Here is a 23,054-nt window from a genome sequence, read left to right as displayed (position 1 = left end):
TAAGGTGGAGTCCTGAAAAAGGCAATAGGAAGGTGTCACCTTTCTATGATTATATGTTTTCATTTAATAAGGAGAAATAAAATCAAGGTTATGAGTTTGAGTATGATACTAATAAGAGCATTTCAGACTTGTGGGGATAATCCAAAATGAACTGCAGTACTGAAGTTCCACCGAGAGGGATCCCACACACCAGTCCTGAGCAATGACTTTTTTTTTTAGTTCCTTTCAGTCTGCATCCCATGTGCTTTCCTTGCACTCACACTTTTTATTTTTAATTTCTTCTTCTACTGATGCGCTTCTGTTCTTCTTCCCAGGCCGTGGAGCTACAAGGCAGGGAGGCAGAATTGAAGCGGCAAGAGGCCTTCTATAAAGAGCAGTTGGCCCGCATTGAGAGGAAGGTAAGGCTAAATTGTCGTTTATTTGTGGCCTCTGCATACTAATGGGATCGGATGCGGATCTGTGTGGATCCAAAGAGTACAGAAACAAGAAGCATTGCGCTGAAACCTGGAACTGTCAGCTCCCAGTATCTGTCTGCCCCCCTCCCCTTACATAATTAAGGGATGAAAAAGCTGTACAAACCAAATCTTTTGAGCGACTTGCATTTGAAAGATAAGGGGGTTTTAACTGGATGATTTTTAAAAAAGGATTTCTAGTAGTTCAAACTTTATTTTCTTTTTCACCATGGAGTTTAGGTGCAAGCTAAATTGGAAAAAACAACTGCCCTGTTTTTTTTATTCCTTTTGTTAAAAATCCTTTCCTAAATTAAAAAAAAAAAACACAAATCTTGCTATAAATTTGAATTAAAGTTGTATTATTAATTTTTCTCTGGGGAGCCCAACAGTTCAAAGAGTGGTGCTGCAGTGCACTGCCTGCTTCTTGCTGGATAAGCCTTTGAAATGAACATGATTTAAAGAGACACTGTCAAGCATCTTTTAAGCCTGAAATGACCTTTGAAAATCCATTTAGGGATTTGAATCTCTCCCCTAAACGTGGGATTTGCTTCTCTGTTTAATTGTTTTTCATGATGAGTTTTTAAAAATTGATGCCATAAAAATAGGAGCAGCCATGCTGTTCCTTATGAACTAATGCATTTTTCACTTCCTGGCAAAATGAAATAATGTTATAAGTAGTCTTTATTTTTTAATAAATGTGGAGAATAATCTTCTCCAATTTGAAGCAATTAGACCTCCTGACAGGGAGTTGCATATATCCAACTTGTAGTTGTGTTATGTGACTAAAAAGAAATGCAAACAATGAAAAAGGTGGGTTGTAAAGAGGCAGAGAAATCAATCAGCTTTACTACCAACATGTAGTGTGATGGTGAATATGGAACATGGAAAATTGCAGATTATAGAAATGGTAGGAAACTATTGGCACATCTATTCCCCACATCATTCCCTGCTTCTGCATGATTGTCCATGCAGCATTTTTTTTAAGCCATTGATGGTAAAACATGCCCATGAGCAATTTCACATGATACAATTTTGCAACACTTTAATCCATACAGTTCATTAAAAAATAAACTATTAAAGCTACCACTCAGTCTTGCATTCAGATTTTTAAATTCTATTTCTAGATAATGGGGATTGTTCAGTGAAATTGCAAACAATCTAGCAGCTATCGTTCTAATTATCGCAGTTGTCCATATGTTCATACGCAAAGGGAATTTTTGCAATTTCTTGGTCTCATGCTGTGTGCTTCTATTATATTCTTCTCTCCGGATATGGTTTCATGAAGTGGAAACTGCAGGGAAAATCTGTATGTTCGTCTGTCCTTTATGGACAGTGGAGTGGGGAGAAGTTTGTGTCCAGGCTGCATTGTCCTCTTTTTGAAGTCTTCTGTTGTATTTTGTGTTTCCCTTTTCAGGTCCAAGTCCCTTGCTGCAGGGTAACTTTTTAAACAAAGTGATGGATATTTTAGTGCAAGGTCTTCTCAGGGGAGTAAGGTGGCTTTCCCATAGTCCTATTCAAACTGCAGAGCTGCATAGAAACTATCTTCTAGTTCTTACGTGTACAAAAGCAAGTAGATAAAAAGGGCAGGTTTCCTTTCCTGTCTTGAAAGACTAGATAGTTTCTGACCCTTGAACACTAGCATTTTGCTGGTAATAAAATAGAAGAATGCCTCCAACCGTTAGTCTAGATTGGAGTGGGAGGTGGTGGGGGCTAGAAGGGAGAGGAGAGAAATGTACTTGAAACAGTGTAATAAAGCTTAATTGTATTAGTTTTGAAAAAGGTTTTCGATCTTTTCTGTGGATAATTTTATTCCTATAATGGTTGGAAAGATAGAAAACACAGCACAGAACAATCTTTTTTATTAGCTGTTGCTTTTATATAATTCTGCTTTTATTTGTTGAATACACGCAGACCTTGGCATTTATTTATTTATTTATTTTTCCTTCCACTGTGCTAAAACCTTCCAACTCAAGCTTAGATATATTTTTATACATCTATGTATGTATGTGTGTGTATACTTTAGAAAAAAAGCTACCGGTAAGGGGATGAGATGGGGAGGAGCTCTGAAATGGAAGTTTGCTTTCTCAGCTGTTTTCAGAGGGGGTGGTCACTTGGTGTGTGGTCACTGGTAGTTCGGAGGTGTTGGGCTGGGAGTGAATGGATGTGATGGCTCAGTGTGGAGGTAGAAAGCTGAAATTTCTCCATCCAAGGACCAGACTGTCAGGAATGTGCCCCTTTCCTTCCCTGCTGTGTCTATCTATAACGTCAGGTTGGCTTTGTCCCTACTTCTGCATGATAACAGAATTCAGCAGTAGGAGACTTAGTTTTTGAAGGATATTTTAAACTGTTGATATGATAGAATAATGGTGTTGTATACTCCTTACAACTTAGTAGCTGCTGCACTGAATCAAACACGGAGATTGTCCTGTTTCTTCTGACAGTGGTCAGTTTTCAAAGATGTTGAAGAAAGATGCAAAAAAACCTCACCAAAACAAAAATACAAAAAAACCTTTTGGAAAACAACTTTGAGAAAAGTATTCCTAAGTGTTGTCAGTCGGAGGCTGACACATGCCCTGCTGCAAAAGAGTTTATTTTTATTCAGTATTTTTATTCACTGTAATGGAACTTGGATTACTGCCATTGTTATTCTACCTGTCTCAGTCATTTTTCCTGAAGCCTTGTGTAGCTCTTTGCCTCTAGTATCATGTGGCAGCGTGTGCCACAGGTTAACTTATATACTTTATAAATTCTCTGTTACCAGTTTCAAATACTTTTTTTTCATTTAATATCCTTAATGTTGAAGAGATGAAAGAAAATCTCTTCATTATTCATTACCTGTAGACTTCTGTTCCCTCTTTCACCTTCCCATTAAGCTGAGCAGACCTCACCTTTTCAGCCTCTGCTTGTATGAATGATTTTTTCCAGGTTTCTCATTCTACTTGTTTGTCTTTGGGCCCTTTCCCCCTTGCGGCTCTGTCTGAGATGTATTGACCAGAATTGAACTCAGTAGTTTCTCTGAATGCAGCAGATTGTGTGAATACATTATCCTTTTATTTTGTAATCTCTGAAAGAGTACTGTAATCTACTGGACAGAGCACAGAATTGGAAGCAAAAAACTACTCATTTTCTAATAGCTGTTTCTCTTTTGGGAGTTTGAAACAATTACTTAGTCCATCTATCTCAGTTATTCCATCTATATGATGGAATAGCTTATAATGGGAGGGCAAAGTGTTGTGAAACACTAAAGCCATAGAAATGCTAAAAAGGCTTTTCCTGTAGTTTTGCATGAGATGAACTATGGGTGTATCTTGTTTCAAATAGATCTTGAGAAACTCGGTTTCTCTAGAAAGTCTTATTAAAATTTTTACAGGAAAGGGTGTGTGTGAAAAAATAATTTCAGTGTTTCAGCTTTTGGGGTTTTCCCTACATCTTCTACTAAAGCACTGGAAGAAGTAAGACGGTGAGTGCAGCAGTGCTGTGTCACAGTAAAGATCCATCTAGTTCAATATGCTGGTCCTGACTGTGACCGAAAGTGGATGTCCAGGGATGAGTGTAAGAGGAGGGCAATGGTATACTTGCCCCAAATGCTTTGGTCATCCTGGCTGGTCGTCTTTGAAGCTTTTCCACATCTATTTAATCCTCCCTGAGAGGTGTGGACCAGAAATGTGCACACAGTGCTCAAGGTATGGGTGGACCATGAATATATATGGTAGCTGTATCAGAATCACTGTTTCCTTCTCTCTTTCTTTGTAGTGCCTAATGCTTGATTTGCACTTCTGACTTGTGTTGAGCAAATGCCACGCACTACTGATACTCGCAGCATTCAGCTATTTTGAGTGCAGATTTGAATGCATGAATCCCAGCTGTGCTGGGATTAAACCAATGCTGTGATTTGTTGTTGGGAGGTATTCTTCCCACTGCGCCTTTCATTATCAGTTTGTCAGGGGTTGTGTGTGTGTGAAGGGGTGGTAGGTTTTGTTTTGTTCTGCCTGCGGTGCGGTGCATGCTTTTTAGACTTTTTTTTTAATCAAATTTTATTGAACAAATTCCTTGCAGAGGATCAGGACACTGGTGATGCCCTTGGTCTTCCTCACTTCAACTCTGGTAGTTCATTGTAGTTATGTGATTCAGTCTCATGCGTTGATTGTATGTTTTTGTTTTGGAGTGCCTGAACTATTTTGGTAATCAGGAAAATTACAGGGAATATATCCTTTGAACTGACTATTTCTTATATGACTGTGTGTAATTGCAGGATTTTGGAACTGGTGATACAGACATTCCCTTCCACACCTGTGTTTCCAATGTGACTATCTAATCTCCAATAAGGAATCCAGTAATGAGACCTGGATAATTTGTTGTAAACGGTTAAACTTCTAACTTTGACTTGTTAGAGTAATTTTACATCTCATCAATGTAATTTGGAATTGTTTCACGAAAAGTGGGTCTTGTCTCAACTATTTTGAAGGAGGTTTTGTACTGTAGTGTTTCTCTGGGTAGAAGGAATGAAGTTGGACCTAATAATCTGTAAGGAAAACCTTAGAAACACTCAATTTGAGAAGCTGATATTCTTTCATGCATTTATATGTTACTGAGAAGCAGGGAGGGAGATGGAAGGAGCTTGATATAAATAGTTAACATATATACTGTTCAGAACTGGGATTTTTATTAAGGATTCTGTGTATGCATTGTCCTGCTTTCTCCAAATGGTAGAAACATCCTTTAAAAAGTATAAGAAAGAAATGCAGTCTCTCCTGGAACCCTTCAGATGCCAGGAGGTTTCACGTGGCATATTAGTTGTATACTTTCTCCCAAGTAAATATTTGTTTGACTCTTTTTGCTGTTTGGTCTCTTACTGGGTTTAACCTGACAAAGGTTAAGGGCAGTGCTACAGTATAGCAAAACATGGGCAGCTCTTTGGAGTCGTGTAAAACAGCAGAGAAAGGCTGAAGGTAATCTCGGCAGATGAAGTAAACTCCTTGCTACAGATGGACGTCTCTTCTTTGTTTGGATTTTCCTAAACTCTGGCTCCCATGTTATCTTTTATTAGGTGGCTGTGGACTACTGTGAGCAGTGGGTACATTAATATGCAATGTTTTCCTGCTTGTATTTTTTCAGTACAGTAAGTAGCACAAGAGGTATTCATAAGCTGTGGAGTATTTATGCAAGTGGGAAAGGAATGCATTAAACAAATACCTTTTTCCTTTTTTTTTTAATTAATAAGGTACACTGCACCTCTTTCTCTGCTTAGCTTCACATATCACGTAATTTTGTGTGTGGCATTCACCTTGTTTGGTTTGTTTAAATTAATCTCCTTTTGCCCTTGCGTTTACCATTTAATTCATATTTGTAAAGCATTTAGGATGTGTAAAGAACAGGAGGCGAACTTTTTTTTGTTTGTTATTCTTATTGGCCTTGATCCTTCTTCTTGGAGCATTCTTCTACTTCTGGTGCACCAAGGTCACCCCTACATGTGAGTCCACTGTCATTTCTATGCTTTTTGGCCAATAACTCATCTCAATAAAAATCTCTGTGGAGAAAGTGACAGCAGCCTGGAAGAAAAAGCCTTCCAGAATAATATGTTCATGTTGGGTCTTCATGATCAATTTTAAGCAGATTCTGCGGGGCTGAACAAACTGATGTCACCTGGCCAAGGTGGCAGGGGGTTTCTTTTGAAGGGGATGAGGAATCAGCTCCCTGAGTTGGGATCCCAGGCTGTGTCTGTATCCACGAGAGCGAGAGAGCACTCGCCTGCCTTTGAAAAAGGAAGCCGTGTTGAGGTGTTATCTTCAACCGAACCCTCTGCCCTCTCAGTGGGAGTTAAAGATTCAGTGCCCTTTTCTTAAATGAGTTGATATGTCTTGGCAGGTGTCACTGACACCATTTACTTTCTCAATAAAATGGCCTGTAACATCTTAGGGCTGCATGTGAGCTATTGCTGTGTGTGTAAGGGCTGCTTTGTTTGCCTCCAGTCACTGTATTGCCAGCCACTGGCTTACTGCTCTAGCCAGTGCTGTGGGGTACTTTGAGGAAGAACAGCTAGTGTGAAACCAAGTTCTGGTCTCAAAAAATGTGTTTCCCTTTCAGAAGTATCACTTGTCCCTGGCTTCGTAATCGAGCCTTCAATATTGTTTACAATTTCCATTTTTTTTCTTACCTAATTTGTTCAATTCTCTTCTCATCGCCTGCCCCTGCTGCAAATCCTTCCTCCCAAAGAACCAGCAGTGCTTGATGTGAACCTACAACAGCTGTGATCCAAAAAAGCAGTTTGTCTTTCAGGCCAGTGGAGCAACATAACGAAACACCCAGTTCATCGAACTGTTGATTTAATCTTCTGAACACAAGAAGAAAAATCCCCAGTATAGTTTTCTGAAGTAGGCTGATAAGATCCATCCTAATCATGCAGATTGCTTCCCAGTTGCTTGGGCTGTCTGTCTGAGGCTGTGTGGACGTTGTCATTCAGGTGGCGGTGGCTCCAGCAGTCTCGCAGGGCACAGCCTTTGATATTTAGAGAACTGAAGATTTTGTCCTGTGTGCGCGTAAAATTTCTGAACGGGAGCAAAATGAAAAAAGAACGAACCTGAAATTGTTGTCTGAACCGGTTCTGACCTCCCATCCTCTTCCTCTTTTCAGTTATTCACAGACATTAAATGTCATGCTGGGGGAGGAGGAGGCAGTACGGCATCCATAATTTCTTTTTTCCACCAGTATCTGTTAGGACTGAACAGCATCTAGAGGAGGCTGCCTTCCTAATGCTTCTCCGTTGTCTCCCTGTCTGTGCGGAGAGGTTGCTTCGTTGTTGCCGTTGGCCAGCTCGCAAACTGACTCCAGTACCCTGTGCTCAATTCACCCATTTAATGGCTGTTTTGCTGAAAGCTTTTAAAGTTTAGTAGTTAATATACCTCAGTACACCAGCTTTTAGAGATCAGATAAATTGACTGGTAATTTGATGAACTCAAAGAACATCTGTAACAGGGTAAATAAAATGTGTTAGATGTCAGCACTGCCTCTCTGCCTTCTCTGCGGTGTGTACGTTCTCTCTTCAATATGTGTTGACTGATGTACATTACATCAAATTACAAGGAGCCTCTATGCAAACAGCAACTAAGTGTTTGCTTCCCCTTCAGTCTGGACGATTAGTGTAGGGATGCGTTTGCAGTCTGTGTGCTGAAGGCTGAACTGTCAGAGCCTTACGGTGATTTTGTTTCCCTGGCATTTAGAGTACCTTTGCAGAGGGACAGAATGGTGCTTATGGGCTGCTTCATCTTGGAGGAATCCGTCCTCAGGCTCGACTTGTGAAATAAATGTGGCAATGTGTGGTTTGAACTTAGTGTCTTAACACTGAATTTAGCAGCTGAATTTAGATAACAATCTGGTATCTGGTCTCATCAGTGTATCACTATGAAGACTTGTTAAAGGCAGAACAAAAAGACCTAGTATGTGATCTTGTCTCTTTGTTAGAACTCAACACCAGAGTATTTGTCAAGTCTAGTCCAAAAAGAGCAAAACAAGGGGTGCTTTCGTCTTACTTTTGAGAGCTTTCCCCATTATCTAATATTTCTAATACCCTCCCCTGCCATTTTTAATTCAACTCCATTTTCCCTTCATTTCGTTAATTTTCTTACTGCCTAATAGTTTAAATTTCTGTTTTCTCCCTCTTTGTGCTGTTTATATGCTTGTTTATAAGCAGAATGGTATTTATAAATATGTATACGTACAAGTAGCACTGTTACCAGTAAAACCAGTGCTACTTTTCTAATGGAAAGCAGCTCTCGCATGCACATACATACATACACATGTGTGCAGACACACTGTCTCTCACCTATTTTTACTGTGGTGTAGTTGTACCTTAGCACCAACTACATTATCCTGCTGCAATAAATACCAGTGCTGCCTGTTTCCGTGTAATTCGCCAACCAGTGTACAATTAATTTTTGGCCCTGTTATTGCAGTATTGGCTATTTTATGAAACTGTAGAGTTAGCACAGTGAATTGATTAAATATGTTCCAGACCTTAGGCTGGAGTCTGTGTGTCTGCTGGGATTTGGATGATTGAAGCTTGTGCTTCTCTTGGGATATTCCAGATTTAGCCTTAGTCTTGGAAATTGTTTCAGGTAGACAAAACTTCTCTCTGTGTGTGGAATCCACTTGCATAGGAGCCTGACTTGGGGGAATCTGAGATTTCTATTTCAGCCCGCAGCGGTCCTTCCACATGTGGCAGGAAAAAAGGCATCACTATCGTGACTTAAAAATAAAGCCAAGGCCTGGGCTCGTTTTGAAAAGGTCTTTAAAATTACGGCTCTGCCCTTACAGAATATGCTGTCATGATGTTAATGGAAAATATGGCTAATAATTACTCTGTAAATTGGGCAGACTCCACAGAACATCTCAAATTTTTGCTGAATTAAGTAGTCCAGAGATCAGACTTTAAAAAGGGACTACTCTGTTATTTACAGCAGTTGTACCTTCTGAAGTGAGCGTGTTTAGTAGTTTACTGTGGGTGTGTTAAATACAGTTTCATGACAGCCTAGAGCCACTTCTCTGAAGGTTTTTCCCCATCTGCCAGTCATTTTAAAGAAACATAAATAAAAGAGCTATTCCAATTTCTTGAACATATAATGCACGTTCCCAAGAGACCAGAGTGACTCAGAAGCAGCTTGTAAATAACATGTTTTAATGTTCTTAAATGTATGTGCATCATCAGGCTCACCATGAGGTCTTAAGCCACTGCAATTGGTGTTTGCTTTGTCTGTAACAGACTCTCTTGATCCTGGGATGATGAGTGGTGGGTTTGCTTGTTTTTGGAGTTAGCTGGTGGTTTGGATGTATATTCTGCTGCACCAAGAATGATCCCAATGGCAGTTTACCATTAAACACCTTGACTCAAATGAGGATTACCTGACTCACTCATTCATAGTCCAGCCCCATTGTAAGTAAATATGAAATAATGGCTGAATTTGTGTTTTGTTTTGAATAAAAATAATAAACATACATCTCATACACACTGGAACTGTCTGCCTTCTGTAGAGTCGAACCCTGACAAACGTGGAGAGTTTTGCCCTGGTTGGTACTCACCAGTGGAGTAGCCATCAGATAAAAGATGCTGCCCTGCACAGAGGGCAGCGACAGCAAGGAATGGCCACAGAGCCAGAGAACACCGAGAGGCCACTTAATCTGTGTCGGCCTCCAAGGGGCCACAGAGGAGCGAGAGATGGGAGAAGGAGATGCGGGAGCTGAGATAAAACTCTAAGCCTCTGATTTGGGAAGACTTGTAATAACTAGGTTATTTTAAGAGAAGAGCTTTTCTTTTCCTTCCCAATTACTGCATTTCAGGTCTTTTCATAAGAAAAAGGGCTTAATTCCTTCTCCTTCCTTCTCCCTCCCCGTTCTTCTGAACAGAAGCCAAATTTTTGCTTAAATAATTTCAAGCTGCAAGGTTGCTGTGAGCTTGCACGCCTGGGTCAATTGAGGAGTGCCTGGATTTCCTCCCCCCCCCGAGACATCTTATGATGTATTGGATGGTATACAGAAATTATCTAATTTGCTCTGACATGCAGCAAGCCTTGAACTGGACCGTGGTTCTTGAAACAGAGAAGACGACTCATATGGGTGTGTAAAAATGCTGTATCGTGTGCCTGCCTGGGCACGTATATGAATTTTTTAACTTCATTTTTCATAATAGTTATGCATACCACAAAATTTCCTTTGGCTGTTTAGGGGATTAAGTGTAGTATATGAGACCTTTCACCTTTAGGTCATTTGCTGAGATACTGCTTCTGCTAGCAGCAGCAAAAAGCCATTACTTCCTGATGGCTAATCACTCATTCGTGTGACACAGAGTTAATAACTCTTCCTCCAGTTAGAGGCAAGGGTTTGTTGCAGGAAGAACGAAAAAAAAAAAAATTGTGTCCTAGCTGTCGATTTCTATGATAGGCAAAGGGTGTCCTGGTGAGGAACACAGAGTTTGTCCTTGCCCGTTGAAAATAGGACAGTGCTGGGTTATAAGTTTGTTGTGTGTTCACTTGTTCTGTGGAGAGAGCATTTGGCTCCAGGTCTGCAGTTTGTGGCATTTGTTGTTGTTTTTTTTTTTTTTCCCCCTCCTGTTATTCCCCAGCGAAAGTATAGTTCTGTCCCTTCTCTGCGTTCTTGTTGTCCGACTTCTGAGCGCAAGCTGTCCCCAGTTGAAGGGCTGGGATGTTTTGTTTGGTCTTGTCCAGTAGATACAGGTGAAAAACTGATACTGTTTTTATGAGCCTGAAAAATCCACTTATAACACTGTTTCCTAAGCCTTTTCTTGTTACAACGTTTATCAGCTACAGCAACAAACCAGGGATAATTACAGATGCTTATACCAAAATATCTCTTTTGGAGCTTTAAGCCTACTTTTATTTCTTCCTTGTTTAGTCCCAAAATCAAGGTCTGTTGTTGTTTGCACGTAGTGTTCCTTACTGTTAGAGACGGCGTTTAGAGATTAAATTCTGAGAGTAGATGTAGCTTGCATCTATGGGTGTATGGTACACCATACGTGTGACATTCTTCCATTTATGTTCCTGAGATGCCTTGGCAGCAAGGTTTTATGAGATTTTTCTGGTTTAATGTTAAGAAGCAATTATTCCTATTATTCCGTAATGGGTTAAAAGTGAGAAATCCCTTGTTCCTTTTTCTCTGTAATGGAAGTACGATACTAAGCTGGGGGTGACCAAATGCTATTGATGTCAACCGTGGGTGACATCATGCACCAGGGTTGTGACAGTCATCGACTGAGAGGGAATGGTTGCTGCTGGAGTATGGGAATGAAGCACTTGTGTGGCTGCCTCTGCTCTCTGTTGGTGTTTGATTTTTATGTTAATATTTACATCTCAATAGCCCTGCTGTGAAAATGCCTCTCTCTACCTGATTGGCGGTCTGTGGTCCTTCTGGGCTTGTCGTTGGAGGCTTCACAAGCTCTTTGCCAGCTACAGAGATGTCTCTTCAATGCCTTGTCCTCTTCAGAGGAGGAAAAACGGCTCCGTTAAAAACGATGTGAAAGAGAAGATCACTAAGAGCAGAGAGAATGAGACTGTCAAATGATGGAAAGGAAATTGCTTACAAATATTTTCTGATTTCTTTCTTATCCCTTTTACAATCCCTTCTCCTTTGTCCTCCTTGGCTTTTTTTATCTTAGGATAAACATCGTATTTATTTTCTGTTTATTGTGCGGAGAATTTAAATCCATTTTGAATAGCAAAATAAATATGAAAAGATACTAGTGTTCTTTCCTCTGGAATAACTGATGCCTTGCAGGGACAACTGGAGGTTATGAGACAGTGTATTGTAAAGGCAGACGAAAGGAATCTGTGTTAATCCATTTTCTTTTTCTTGTTATCAGTGTTTCATTTTATATTTAACTTTCCTTTTTAAGTAATAATCAATACTTCTTGGTAGAAGTAGCCTAATAACTTTTTTTTGCCAGCTGTAAAATAAATATACCATCGCTTTATATTTGTCCAAATATTACTAATAAAGGGGAACGACATCAAGTTATCCTTGTAAAACTGCTTTTGAGCTGTGGAGCTGGGAACTTTTTCCAGGTATTCATTAACTGAGGTTTCTAGCTCACTGGAAGATAAGAGAACATTGTCCTCATTTAAAAAGTGAGACCCTAATGCTTAAGGTTAGTATTTTCTATAATAGCTTTTGTTACTTCACTTTTTGGTTGTCTGGGTATGGTATATTTCTTCAGATGTGCTGATTACCCATAACTTGAGCTTGAACTTTTTGAATAATGAGCTCCTGAGCATCTCCAGACAGAGCCGCAAGCCAGCGGGCACTTCTGAAAGTGTGGATTTGTCTGTGTCATTAACTGTGTACAGTGACCTGTAAAGTCCTAGCAGTCTTTTTGGCTGTAATCATTAAACCAGCCTCTCCTACAGGATAAAATGGGAAGAGAAGCTGCAAGTGTAGTGAGAGAACCCTGACTGAAAATATAAATATCTTCAGAAAATGCTCTGGGACTAATAATAATAAGGAAAAAGTACGGTGGCAAAATAAATTGCTGCTGATATAATTTTTCTTCCTCTCCCAAGTTTGCCTCTAGTGTGGCAGTTTTTCTCCCTTCGATAAATAAATGCAAAGATGAGAATCGCTGCCAAAACCTGTCACATTTCTGGAACTTTCAGCCCCTGATTATTCACATTAAGCCTCCCCCCCCAGCAGTACAGTATTCTGAATATGTACACCCACCATTCTGTCAGATCTGTGCAGTCTGCGTCTGGTTTATCTTCTGTGTCTTTGATGTGTTCCATAACGTAGGCAAAGAGAGGTCTGATAGTCTCTCTAAAAACCTGACAGTTTGTGTGACAATCTGTCCACGAATCCACAGGCTCCTTGTCAACCAAATGAGCCTTTGAATATCAGAGGTTTTCAGAACAGTGCTTGCAGCATTGCATATGCACTAAGGGAAGAGTACAACAGGCTTCCTTGTAACCTGAGAGATGTCTGCATTTTCCTTAATCATTCCAGGGACATCTCATCATTGCTTGTTGGCTGGTTCTCAGCCCCGCACATGTTGGGGTTATTTAGCAAAGCTTGATTTACTGGAAGCTGCACATGAAGAATAATTTGCAGTTGGAGATAGAAGAGAAACCCCAGGAGGGGGTGGAACTTGCAGGCTTTGGTATACTTCTGTTTTTTGGTGGTTTTTTGTTTGTTTGTTTCTTACAGTGACTCTCTTCCTTGCAGTTCCCTTTACCCGTGCAAGTGCATGGATGTGATGCATTTTCTTCAGTGTTTTCCAGTCCTCTAGCACATCCTACTGCCTTGGGTCCCTCCTATTCCGGCTTCCTCTGGGAATCCAGTTGCATTCCTTAGCTACCTGTTGTGGAAAAGGATAGGGTCATGAATATAATTTAGGTTTCTAAAATCAGGACAGGAACTCTTAACTGGGCCAGCTGCTGCAGTTTATAAATGGGGTTTAGGGATATTCTCAGCAGAGAAGGCTGAGAGTTTTAGCTGCAGTGTGGCCGTCTGAGGTGGTGGGAGTTCTGTTGGAGGCTCTGTCAAATACCAGCTTTGGCATGATGGCATCAAACCTTAGCTATAATGTTCCTCCCTTCCCGAAATAAGCTCCTGTGATGGGCCTGACAGGGGAATGTATTTAATATCTTTTTTTATGTATGACAAGTACTTCATGACTGCCAATTTTCTATTTTTTTTAATTTTTTTTTTTTTCCTCCGAAGTGCTGGTCAGCCTCCTAGTGAAACTTTAAGCTACATACCTTGGCACTCTTGATATTCTGGCAATTCCCTTCTTCCCCTCTTGTCCCCTTCCCTTAGTGCTGGTTCTCTGCATGCCTGTTGGTCTCTCTTGGACAATACCTAGTTCTTAGAGGCAGCGTCCTGTGACCTAGGAGTTCATCCTGGTTGTGTGACGGATCGGCTGATAGGACCCAGGTATCACTACGGAACTAGTTGTGCAGCTGCCCAGCCTGGCGCAGGGATTTAGCAGGCATTGCCTTGCCTTTAAAATCATAGACACTACGTTATCTGTGCAGGTCAGCCAGGTGTAGGACTTCTCTGAAGCAGATGCTGAAAACCGTTGATGTTTAATCAATGCTTGGGAAGCCTGTTTACCTGCACTTATCAGGTATAATTGATTTGGGCATTTACTGTGAATTTCTCACCTAAGACTTCTCGCTCCTATATTAAACTTCCAGCTAGGAGGAGAGCGGAGCGATACTCTCCTACAACAGTTTTAGCGTTAATCTGGGCCTTTCACGTTGCTGTTGCTGTCCTTGTCAGAAAGCCTGGGTTGCCTGCTGGCATTTTGTGGCCTTTTTCTTTGAAGGTGCTTTTACTTTCCAGAGTTTTTGTTTAAAGAATTACTAATGCTTTATTTGCAGTCTTTCAGAACGGTGTGCTTTAAAGCAACTTCATATAAACGCAGTGTTTAATTCTTTCTGGGGTTTTTTTTTGCTCCTTCTTCCCCTTTTAATTGCTTGTGTAGTAATAATTTCTTTGTTGCTCGCTGTCTTTCTGAGTTAAAGATAACATGAGGCTTTTCTGCGTGTTTCCAGTGAGGCACCTGCAGCGCTCCAAAGAAGTTCCTAATACCATCTTTCTGTGGCGTATGTGTTTTAATTGGACTCTTCCCAGGGTACCTTCCTAGAGACAGTCTGACTCTGGCGTGCGATCTCGGGCTGGGTCTGTAAACCCGTTCTTACCCAGATGGAGTATCTTGGTGTATCTCGGGACCTGGTTCTGGGAAGTCCTGGGGTGTGTAGCTTTGATTCACTGTGTGCTTTAGGGGCTGTAGCTTAACCTTTTTGTGCCTAACTTGTTATCCACAGGATAAACTCAGCTGTGGTCCTTCTCTCCAGCTCTGCCTCTCAAAAGTTTTGTGGAGATTGGTATTTTGAGGGATTTTATCTTTGAGAAGCTGCCTAGGTATGCTAGAGAATTAATATTTTGCTTTCAACTCAGGATAATATTGCAGTCCTGAAAAGCTCTGTTCAAACAGGAATATACTTTTGCCTGTGACTAGTTTAACTTTCCTGTGTTGTTACTGTGGACATTGCTCTTTTTCTGTCCTCTCTGAATCTTAATCCAAAATTTATGATCTCACAGCCTGTTGCTGAAGGAAAGAATAGAATGACACAAATTCAATGCTCTCATTTCATTATTGGTCTCAGCGGGAGGAGTGGATGAACCCACACATGAACAGCAAACAACAGAGCTGTGTTTAGAAGTTGGCTTTGGGTAAAAAAAATCTTTTCTCCCTATCAGCAAGCTGTTGTAGTTGCTTGTATCTTTCCTCTATTACCTTTTGAGAAAAAGCATTTGAATTCGCATAAAAGCAGTTTAACCCTTGGCTTCTACGCTCTCGTGATATGCTTTATATGCATATTTCTCTTCGTCGTTAATCGGCTTCTATGTATATGTGCACTTGTGCTTGATAGGAAGGAGAAAATGTGAATGATCTCTTTTAGCTAAATGCTAGCTGAAACCAACAAACAGGCTGAGCAGGCAGTCAAGAGGAGCGAGCTCAGGAGGTGAAGAGATTGCTTCTTGCAATGTGTCCTGAAATTCCCAAACTCCCTGTTTTGGACCAGAGTTGATAGCAGTGATTGATTGTGTAGGTTGATTTTAACAGATCCAAAGGGTCGTCCAGTGAACAGATCGGTTCAGCTCATTTGCCTCTGTACCTGCGGGAGGAGTGCAAGTAGATGGGGTAATTTTTCAAATGTGTTAGGAGCCATTTGCATGAGACTTCTGAGCAATGAGAATGTGCAACCTGATTTATAGTGCGTGTGAACCAGCGACCCGGTGAGGTGTGTGGTGCCCGAGTGTACCTTTGCTTCCCTTTGCAGTGCTGTGAGCAAAGGCGGTTCCCGAAGCCTGCACTGACTGAAGTTTTTCTGTAGCTTCCCGCTGTTCCTCGTGGCAGCATCTGTGTCCAGGGCACGTGCTTGCTCCCTGTCCCCAAGCACGTGCAGGCAGGTGGCAGTCGTGCTGCTTTGTCAGGGTGGTGTGAGGTCTTATTTCTGGCTTTAGAAGCAGCTGGAAGCAGGAATTTGAACATCTCCCAGTTGACATTTGATACATGAGAAGTAACCTCTGCTTTTCTTTCCCCTTTCTCTCCCAAATTTGCGGTGTTTCCTACTCCCGGGGCACACCACATATTGCCCCCGCCACGCGGCACCACCTCTCGTGCTCCTTTCGGCTCGAGTGGGCCTTGCAGCGGGAAGTTTGGTGGAAGCTGGTGAGCGTGGATGTCGGGAGAGGGGATCGAAGCAATGTGCCTGTCAGGTGCGAGGCAGATTGTACCATCTAATCCCCCAGCTGTCGTCTGCAGCATTTGTCAAGGCCTCTGCTGGCCTGCTCCGTTTCATCAGAGGTATCACTAGCATTTGTCTAGGCTGGCAGCATTCCAACAGCTGTTAATCCTCTTTGTATCTTTAAGCACTGTGACCACTGACAAGCTTCTGTACTCTGAGGTGTCAAAATATCTCAAGATAGCTGTGGTGATGGTGGTCTGGATTTTTTTTAATCCAAACACCTTCTGATCTATTGACCAAGACTGAACCTGATGGAGAAATCTGTGTCCTGGTGTCAGGTTTTTGCTGCTGCTGCTTGATGTTCACAAAGAATTTTGCCTAAAATCTGATTAATTTCTGGTTCCTCATGCTTGCGTTGCTCGGTTTTCTGTTTTACATGTTACCGCAAGTAGCGCATGTTTCACTGAAGTTGTAAGGAATGTGGTTTAATGTCAATGTGAGAATGAGCTGGCAGGGTTTTCTCTTTATGCTTCAATTACTTTCCCTCCTGAAATAACCCTGAGAACTCCATCTTCTGCTATATTGTTTTCTTACTTTCTTTGCTATATATTGTGGAAAGGGCCTGGGCAGTGTAGTGAGGTGTAAATAGTGAGTGTTGGAGTTTCTCTGCATGTTTGCAGCTGAGGAGGAATACTGAATTAAAATTACTCCAAATTTAGCGCTAAGTTTTAAAATTGGTTCCCTTTGGAAGGGGAATTTTTAGTGCAAGGGTGTTTTGGGAGGAGTGGGGAGCAAGGGTATAGCAGCAAATCTGCTGTAGAAAAGCAGCAGGGTAAAAGAAAGTGGTTCTGTTGGTCTTTAGGCTCTAGTTATGTATTTTTATAACTTATTACTGTTTTTATTATTTGCTACGAACCATCATTTAATAGCAGGGGAAAATCTTTCAAACTAACATTTCTTTGTTTAGTTTGTTTGTCCTCTCTGGAGAGCGCTCTCCCCATATGACAAAGCTCTGATGTTCTGAAGTTGGCTCCCCTAAGGCTTAGCTTTATTGAGAGAAGTGAAACATTTTAGGTGGTTCATTCATTCTTTCTGTGTCTCTTGTTATTTGAGCCCTTATGGTGTCCCTTGGTCATGTTTTTAAACTTATTTCTGCAACTAAGACTGCCAGGAGCTTTATTTAATAATAGTTGAGGTCTCATGTTCAACTTTTTCTTTGTGAGCTGCCATTTTATCTCAAGCATCAGATATTGTGAGAGTAAATTAAAAGCAGTGTTGATGTCTTGTAATTTTTTGTTGAATGTTCTCTCTTTTACTGTGCAACCGAATATCGTTTCATGAAGCTAAAGGACTTCACTAAGACTATAGGCAGCTCAGACTTTGTTTCAAGTGCAAATACCGCACCTTGATCCTGCTGAATAGCCTTTGTGTGTGGGTGGCTCTGCTGAAGTCACTGGAAGTGCATAGGTGGTTCCTGGCTTGATTCCTCATTTGTGACCTTATTATAAACTCCTAGATTTTTGTAGGCCATTGGAACATTATCCCTTGCCACAATGCGATAGGGTAAAATACTGAAAATGAATCAGATCTTGCATCTGAAGTCGTATAGATGAGGATACTTGGAAAATTATTCTCTGTAAGTAGAAGTCCCAAGTCACGGATCCTGCCATGACTGTGCCCATGCTGAAAGGCCCATCTGTTGCTCATTTAGTCCATTTGTTGCTCATTTAGTGTTTAGGACAAAAGTGAATGCGACTTTCCCAAGGTAGAAAGGCCTAGAGGCCAAGGAAAACCTGTTTAACAAGTCTATCTGTTGAACGAACTCGGGTTTAAATGGTAAAACTGTTTTTCTTGCTTGGGGAAGCATTTAAAGATACTGATTTATAGCATTGGAAATACTGCTTCATGGGTTTTTAGGGTTTTTGAGGGGAAGGGGGGAAGAAGGCAGCAGAGAGGTCTGACTCAAAGGCAAGAGGCCCAGTTGGATCATGTGCAAAGATGATTCCTTTTCATTTTTAAAACTCAGCAGCTTTCATCTTGAGGTTGAAGGTCTTCTGTGCCCCTCCTTGATCTTCACACCGTGCCATGTGCCTTGTGGTTTCTTTGAGGTCAGGTCTCTTTTCCTTTCCTTCACTGAGATTCTTGCCTCTCCATTCGGGTTCTCGCTTGCCTGCTTTTCATCAGCTTTAGGATCCAGAGCTATTTCATACTAGTTTCTTTCCCAGCTACTTTTGTCCATGTTTGTAGCTGATGTTGTTGCAGATGGTGCTGACGATAGTACTGGGCCTGGGCAGTTGAACTCTCTCTCTAATAAACTAGGCAAGGTTGTGCCACAACCACTTTAATCGACAGTGCAACCAGTAAATGAATCTGTTGGCTATTTTTTCTTTCTTTAGGTGGGTTAAATGCTAGCCTCATGCTGAGTCTCACGTACAACATATTTGTTCCTGTTTTCTTCTCCTGCTGCTGTTTCACTGCAGAGTGCTGCAGGCTAATAGTATCTGACGGGGCTGCTTCCTATTGCCTGAAAAATGTTTAATTTTACTACGTTGCTTTCTCTCTTTCCCACTTTCTCTCATTTTGATCTCTCAAATCCAGTCCCTTTGAGAAATCAGACAGTATGAAATATGAAAATTGCTTGGGTAGTAATTGGAGAAACGGTGAGACTTACGAAACCCATGGAGATAACGCTTACATCTACTTATTCACATTATTTAATTTTTAATGGCAAATTTAATTAATGAAGCACAGGTCTTGTAGTTTCATGTGTGAATAAGTAACAGCAGGGAGCTGAAAGTCATGAGGTCTGTTTACAGGACAGAGAAAAAGTCTCCATTAAAAGCTGAACTTTTCATTATAGGAAGGAGTAAAATGCGTTTAATAGCATAGAAGTTTGACCATTATGTAACAAGTAAGTAAATGAAAACTTTAATGACAATTTGCTGGAAAAATGCATTTTGAAGTGGTTACTCATCCATGATTTCTCAATTTAAGTCTGTCTCTCTGTAGGTCAAAGTTTGGAAAAGCAAAGTCTGTTCTGTGGGTTTTCCGGTATGTGACATAAATTCAGGCACCAGAGATAAAATGCTTAAATATAGCACCTTGAAACCTAGGCTCTGAAAACCTGTATAAACCTTCCAATTAGCTAAGCTTCACACAACTTCAGTGATACAGGCAGCTGTTATCCCTCACTTGCAGATGGAGAATGGTGACTCGCCCAAGATTGCACAAGTGGCAGAACCGCTAATAGAACTTGAGTTATATCTGTCCTTTCCTTTTTCTAACCACTGAACAGTATGTGCCTTCTCATCATGCGCAGGACCACAGCTGCATTTATGGGAAAATAAATGAAGAAGAGCAAGAATAGTATTCTATATAAAATGACCAAATTTGGGGAGAGACAAGACAGCAGCTAGAACCAGCCCTAAATGAATAGCTGTCCTCGCTTTCAATACCGTTTTGTCACTTTTTTGATTGATTATTGCATATTTTCTGCTTGTGCCTTTTCAGACTAAGGGCCTTGCAGATGAGTTTTGAGTGAGGCAATTGCAGCTATTTCAGTATAAAGTCCAGAGGCTTTGCCTAGAGCAGCTTTATCAGCCGTTTAGTAACACAGGACCTTGCAGAGAAGGCGCTGGGGGTGCGTAGCCATTCCCTTCTGCTTTTTGTGCTTGGGAGGCTTGTAAGTGCAGCCGAGAGGAGGAATTCATCCTCCATGTTCAGCAGCTGAGCAGTTGCGAACTAAAACTCTTTCCGTGCAAGCTCAGGAGAATTTAATGCAAACCTCTTAAGCCCTGCAGCAAGACACTCCAGACTCTGTTTGGCAGTGCCTTAACTGATACCTGATATGCCTCCCTATGTTGTTAAAAGGGAAACAGGCTGCATAATTTTCTTTTAAAGAATAAGTAACATAAGTAGAAGCACTGAAATGTAAAATGGATTTTCCAGTGCTAGCAGCCAATTTTGATACTTGCATGTCAGTAACTTACAAGATCCTTCACAGCAATTAATGAAAAAACAGAACAAAACACAACCTAACTCAAAATAACTCGGTGCTGGGAACACCTTGTTTTTGTGGTTACATGGAATGATCAAAGCTGACAGTGGGTTGTTAGTGACCTTTTCCCCTCTTTCCCTTCACAAAGGTGAAGCGCAGAATGGAGGACATGTTGCGGCCTTGATGCATTTTGCGGAGAAGAAAGTCAACTTTTAAGCATTTTTTGTGTTCTTTGAACTGAATATGCTGTTTGTTGTTAGAAATCTTTATTAATTATAGAAGATAACTTTGCGACGGGATAAGATCTGAGATGCCTTTAATTTTTAGAGCTGAGCATTATATTCTTTGTTTCAGAATGCAGAGATCTACAAGCTGACATCCGAGCAGTACCAGGAGGCAGCCGCCAAGGCAGAAGAGTGGATAAAGTGAGGAGCCATTTTTGTTCTTTTCATCAGTTCCAGTTGCATTTCATAACAATCTGTGTGTAGCCTCTGGATATTCCTGTAAATTTACCTCCTGTCAGGTATTTAGGGGGCTGAGGAGTTGTAAGCTAGCATCCTCTCTTTCTGTGCCAAGCTTGACAGCATTTAGTATAAAGTTGTTAGATCTTGCAAGGGAGAATGAGGGAGAAGACATGTGAATTAGAAAATTCACATTAAATGGGAGTATTTACTAGGGTTTTCAAAATGGCAATGGAACGTGTTTAGTCTGCTCAAACTTTGACCCAATGTATTTAACCTACACATTGCAGTATTGGGCTGGTGCATGGGAGTAGGAAGAACGGCACCACTTCTAAAGTTTTCATTGTCTAGGGAAGAAAAAGGTAAACAGCCTAAATCTTAGCCCTGTAAATTTCAATGAAAATAGAGTTGTAATTATCATGAATGTTTTCTTAGAATGGGTGCAATGATTTTTCTGACCTTTTTTATTGGCCTTGGCAGAATTAGCGGACCTTTAATGTCTTTTTGCCATGAGCGTATTTAGTGTCAAATTCCATTTGTATTTGCCAGTAGTGTTATATAGCTCATTGTTCCACATGCACTAACAGCTGTCCAAGAAAAAATATTTTCTATAATTCTTTAATATTAATGAGTCCAAAGCAATTACACTGTCAAGAGCAGCACTCGGATCTCAGTTGGGTAAACAGTTGGCCAACATGCAGTAAGCTGGAGTAGCAACATATGTAGTCCAGTTGGGTCCAGTCCAGACTGTATGATACTTAATTGCATAAATAGATAATATAGCAGTGATGAATATGTTAGTGGGGTGTGCAGTATATTGTGCTGTCTTTATTTAAAGTTATGTTTGCTGCCAAAGCATCACATAACCTGTTGTAATTTCACATTTTTGTTTGGACAGTCAAGCAGTAAGTTGCTAAAGAAGCCAAAACAAGGCAGCTAACACATTGCATGCGTTTTCATGCAGTTTTCCATAGTAGAATTCTAAATTCTGTTTTTAAATAAAATTTTAAAAATTCATAGGACATAAAGTTCTGACAGTCTTTGATCAATGCAGTCTTTTCTTGGATTTGCTTCTGCAGATGTGCGATCAGTTGTTGGGAACACATGTAGCAACGATTTATCCTTGTGACTGTGTAAAGGAAGAGATTGGGACCTTGGGTTATGTTCTTTACTTGCTATTACTAGACTGTAACTAACGTATTTTTTTATAGTAGTCTTAAGTTTGGTTCCTGAGGTTTCAGTTTCATTTGGTCTTTTCTGTTTCTTGTGGAGATGAAGACTGGTAATATAGGAAACTCAGGAACGCAACCATTTCCCATGAAGGTTAGTGGCTGAGACCAACGCAAATGCTAATGACTTCTTTCTTTCAAGATTCAGAAAATGTGTTTATGGTCTCTTAGGGGTTCCTTCCCCTTTTCTTTGAGCCTTCAGCATCTGCCAGTCCCTGGCTTCTGGCCTTATTGTACATTGCCCTTCTATTTGAAGGCCATATGAACTTGAGCTGTCAAAAAGGGACAGATTCCTTAGGCTGTCTTCCTTGCAGCTGAAAGAGTCACCTGCCCTAATGTGAATTTTGTGTGAAAAGATAACGTGGCTGGGAGATGCCTTGAGAAGGGACAAGCTGTGTGGCACTAGTGAAACTGAGGGAGAAGGTGAACATCATACTGTCTATTTCTTTACAGTAGAAATTGCCAGCAATAGCTAGGATTGCACTGAGTTGCATGTTGGAGTGCATGATCTGGGATTGATAATGCCCTTTGATAATTGTACATGCGGGAAGAATCATTGCTTTGCCCCATCAGCCTGCAGTGTACGCATCTCTTACAGCAGTACGCAGTGATCCTTTTTGGGATCGTTGCGTTGGTGTACAACATGCCGTTACAAACACTCTTAAAGAATGCACATGCCTCACGTGTGGGTCATGGTAAGGCTGGGACAGGGACTGGGAAACTTCCTTTGTACACTGGCATTCATGCTTAATTGGTAGGACTTGAAGTCTGTATGTTGTGAGGTCCTCTTGTTAGGCGTTGTACATTCAAGTCTTTCTACAGCCTGTTTATGGTAATAAATTACAAGATCCTGTGACTTCAGTGAAAAGTATGGTTTGCTCATCCTGTTTTGCACTTTCATATTACACATACAAGCACAGTAAGTGCTAAGATAGGTAAGACTGATTTATGCAGATCTAGTAGCTTGGTTGGCAGGAATAAACTGACACTTCAGCAAAATCACATGAACTGGAATATAGCCAAAGTATGAATGAAGCCCAGGTCTGCCTGCTTCCAGTGCTGGACTGCGACTGCTCCTGTAACGAAAGGAAACCAGGAGTGGCACTTTCTCCATCTGCAGAGAAGAGTGCCTCTCCTTCCTGTAGTGTCTCTTCCCTAGCTTA

The 23,054-nt window shown here is 40.9% G+C and overlaps 1 protein-coding gene across 13 annotated transcripts in view; it reads left to right on the top strand.

The window, feature by feature from the left end:
- Nucleotides 1–23,054, top strand: part of CHCHD6 (coiled-coil-helix-coiled-coil-helix domain containing 6) — a 116,452-nt gene that overhangs the window by 41,638 nt on the left and 51,760 nt on the right. For 12 of the 13 annotated variants that reach the window (XM_075158905.1, XM_075158912.1, XM_075158903.1 and 9 more), the window contains 2 exons: nucleotides 315–398; nucleotides 20,556–20,626. In XM_075158905.1, the coding sequence (XP_075015006.1) occupies nucleotides 315–398; nucleotides 20,556–20,626 (155 nt within the window). The remainder of the gene's footprint in view (nucleotides 1–314; nucleotides 399–20,555; nucleotides 20,627–23,054) is intronic. The other variant, XM_075158910.1, reaches the window with a different exon arrangement.

Source organism: Calonectris borealis, chromosome 10 (assembly GCF_964195595.1).
Source record: "Calonectris borealis chromosome 10, bCalBor7.hap1.2, whole genome shotgun sequence".
In the NCBI taxonomy this organism is placed as follows: domain Eukaryota; kingdom Metazoa; phylum Chordata; class Aves; order Procellariiformes; family Procellariidae; genus Calonectris; species Calonectris borealis.
Note: the sequence above shows the minus strand (reverse complement) of the source record. Positions and strands in the feature narration are given on the sequence as shown.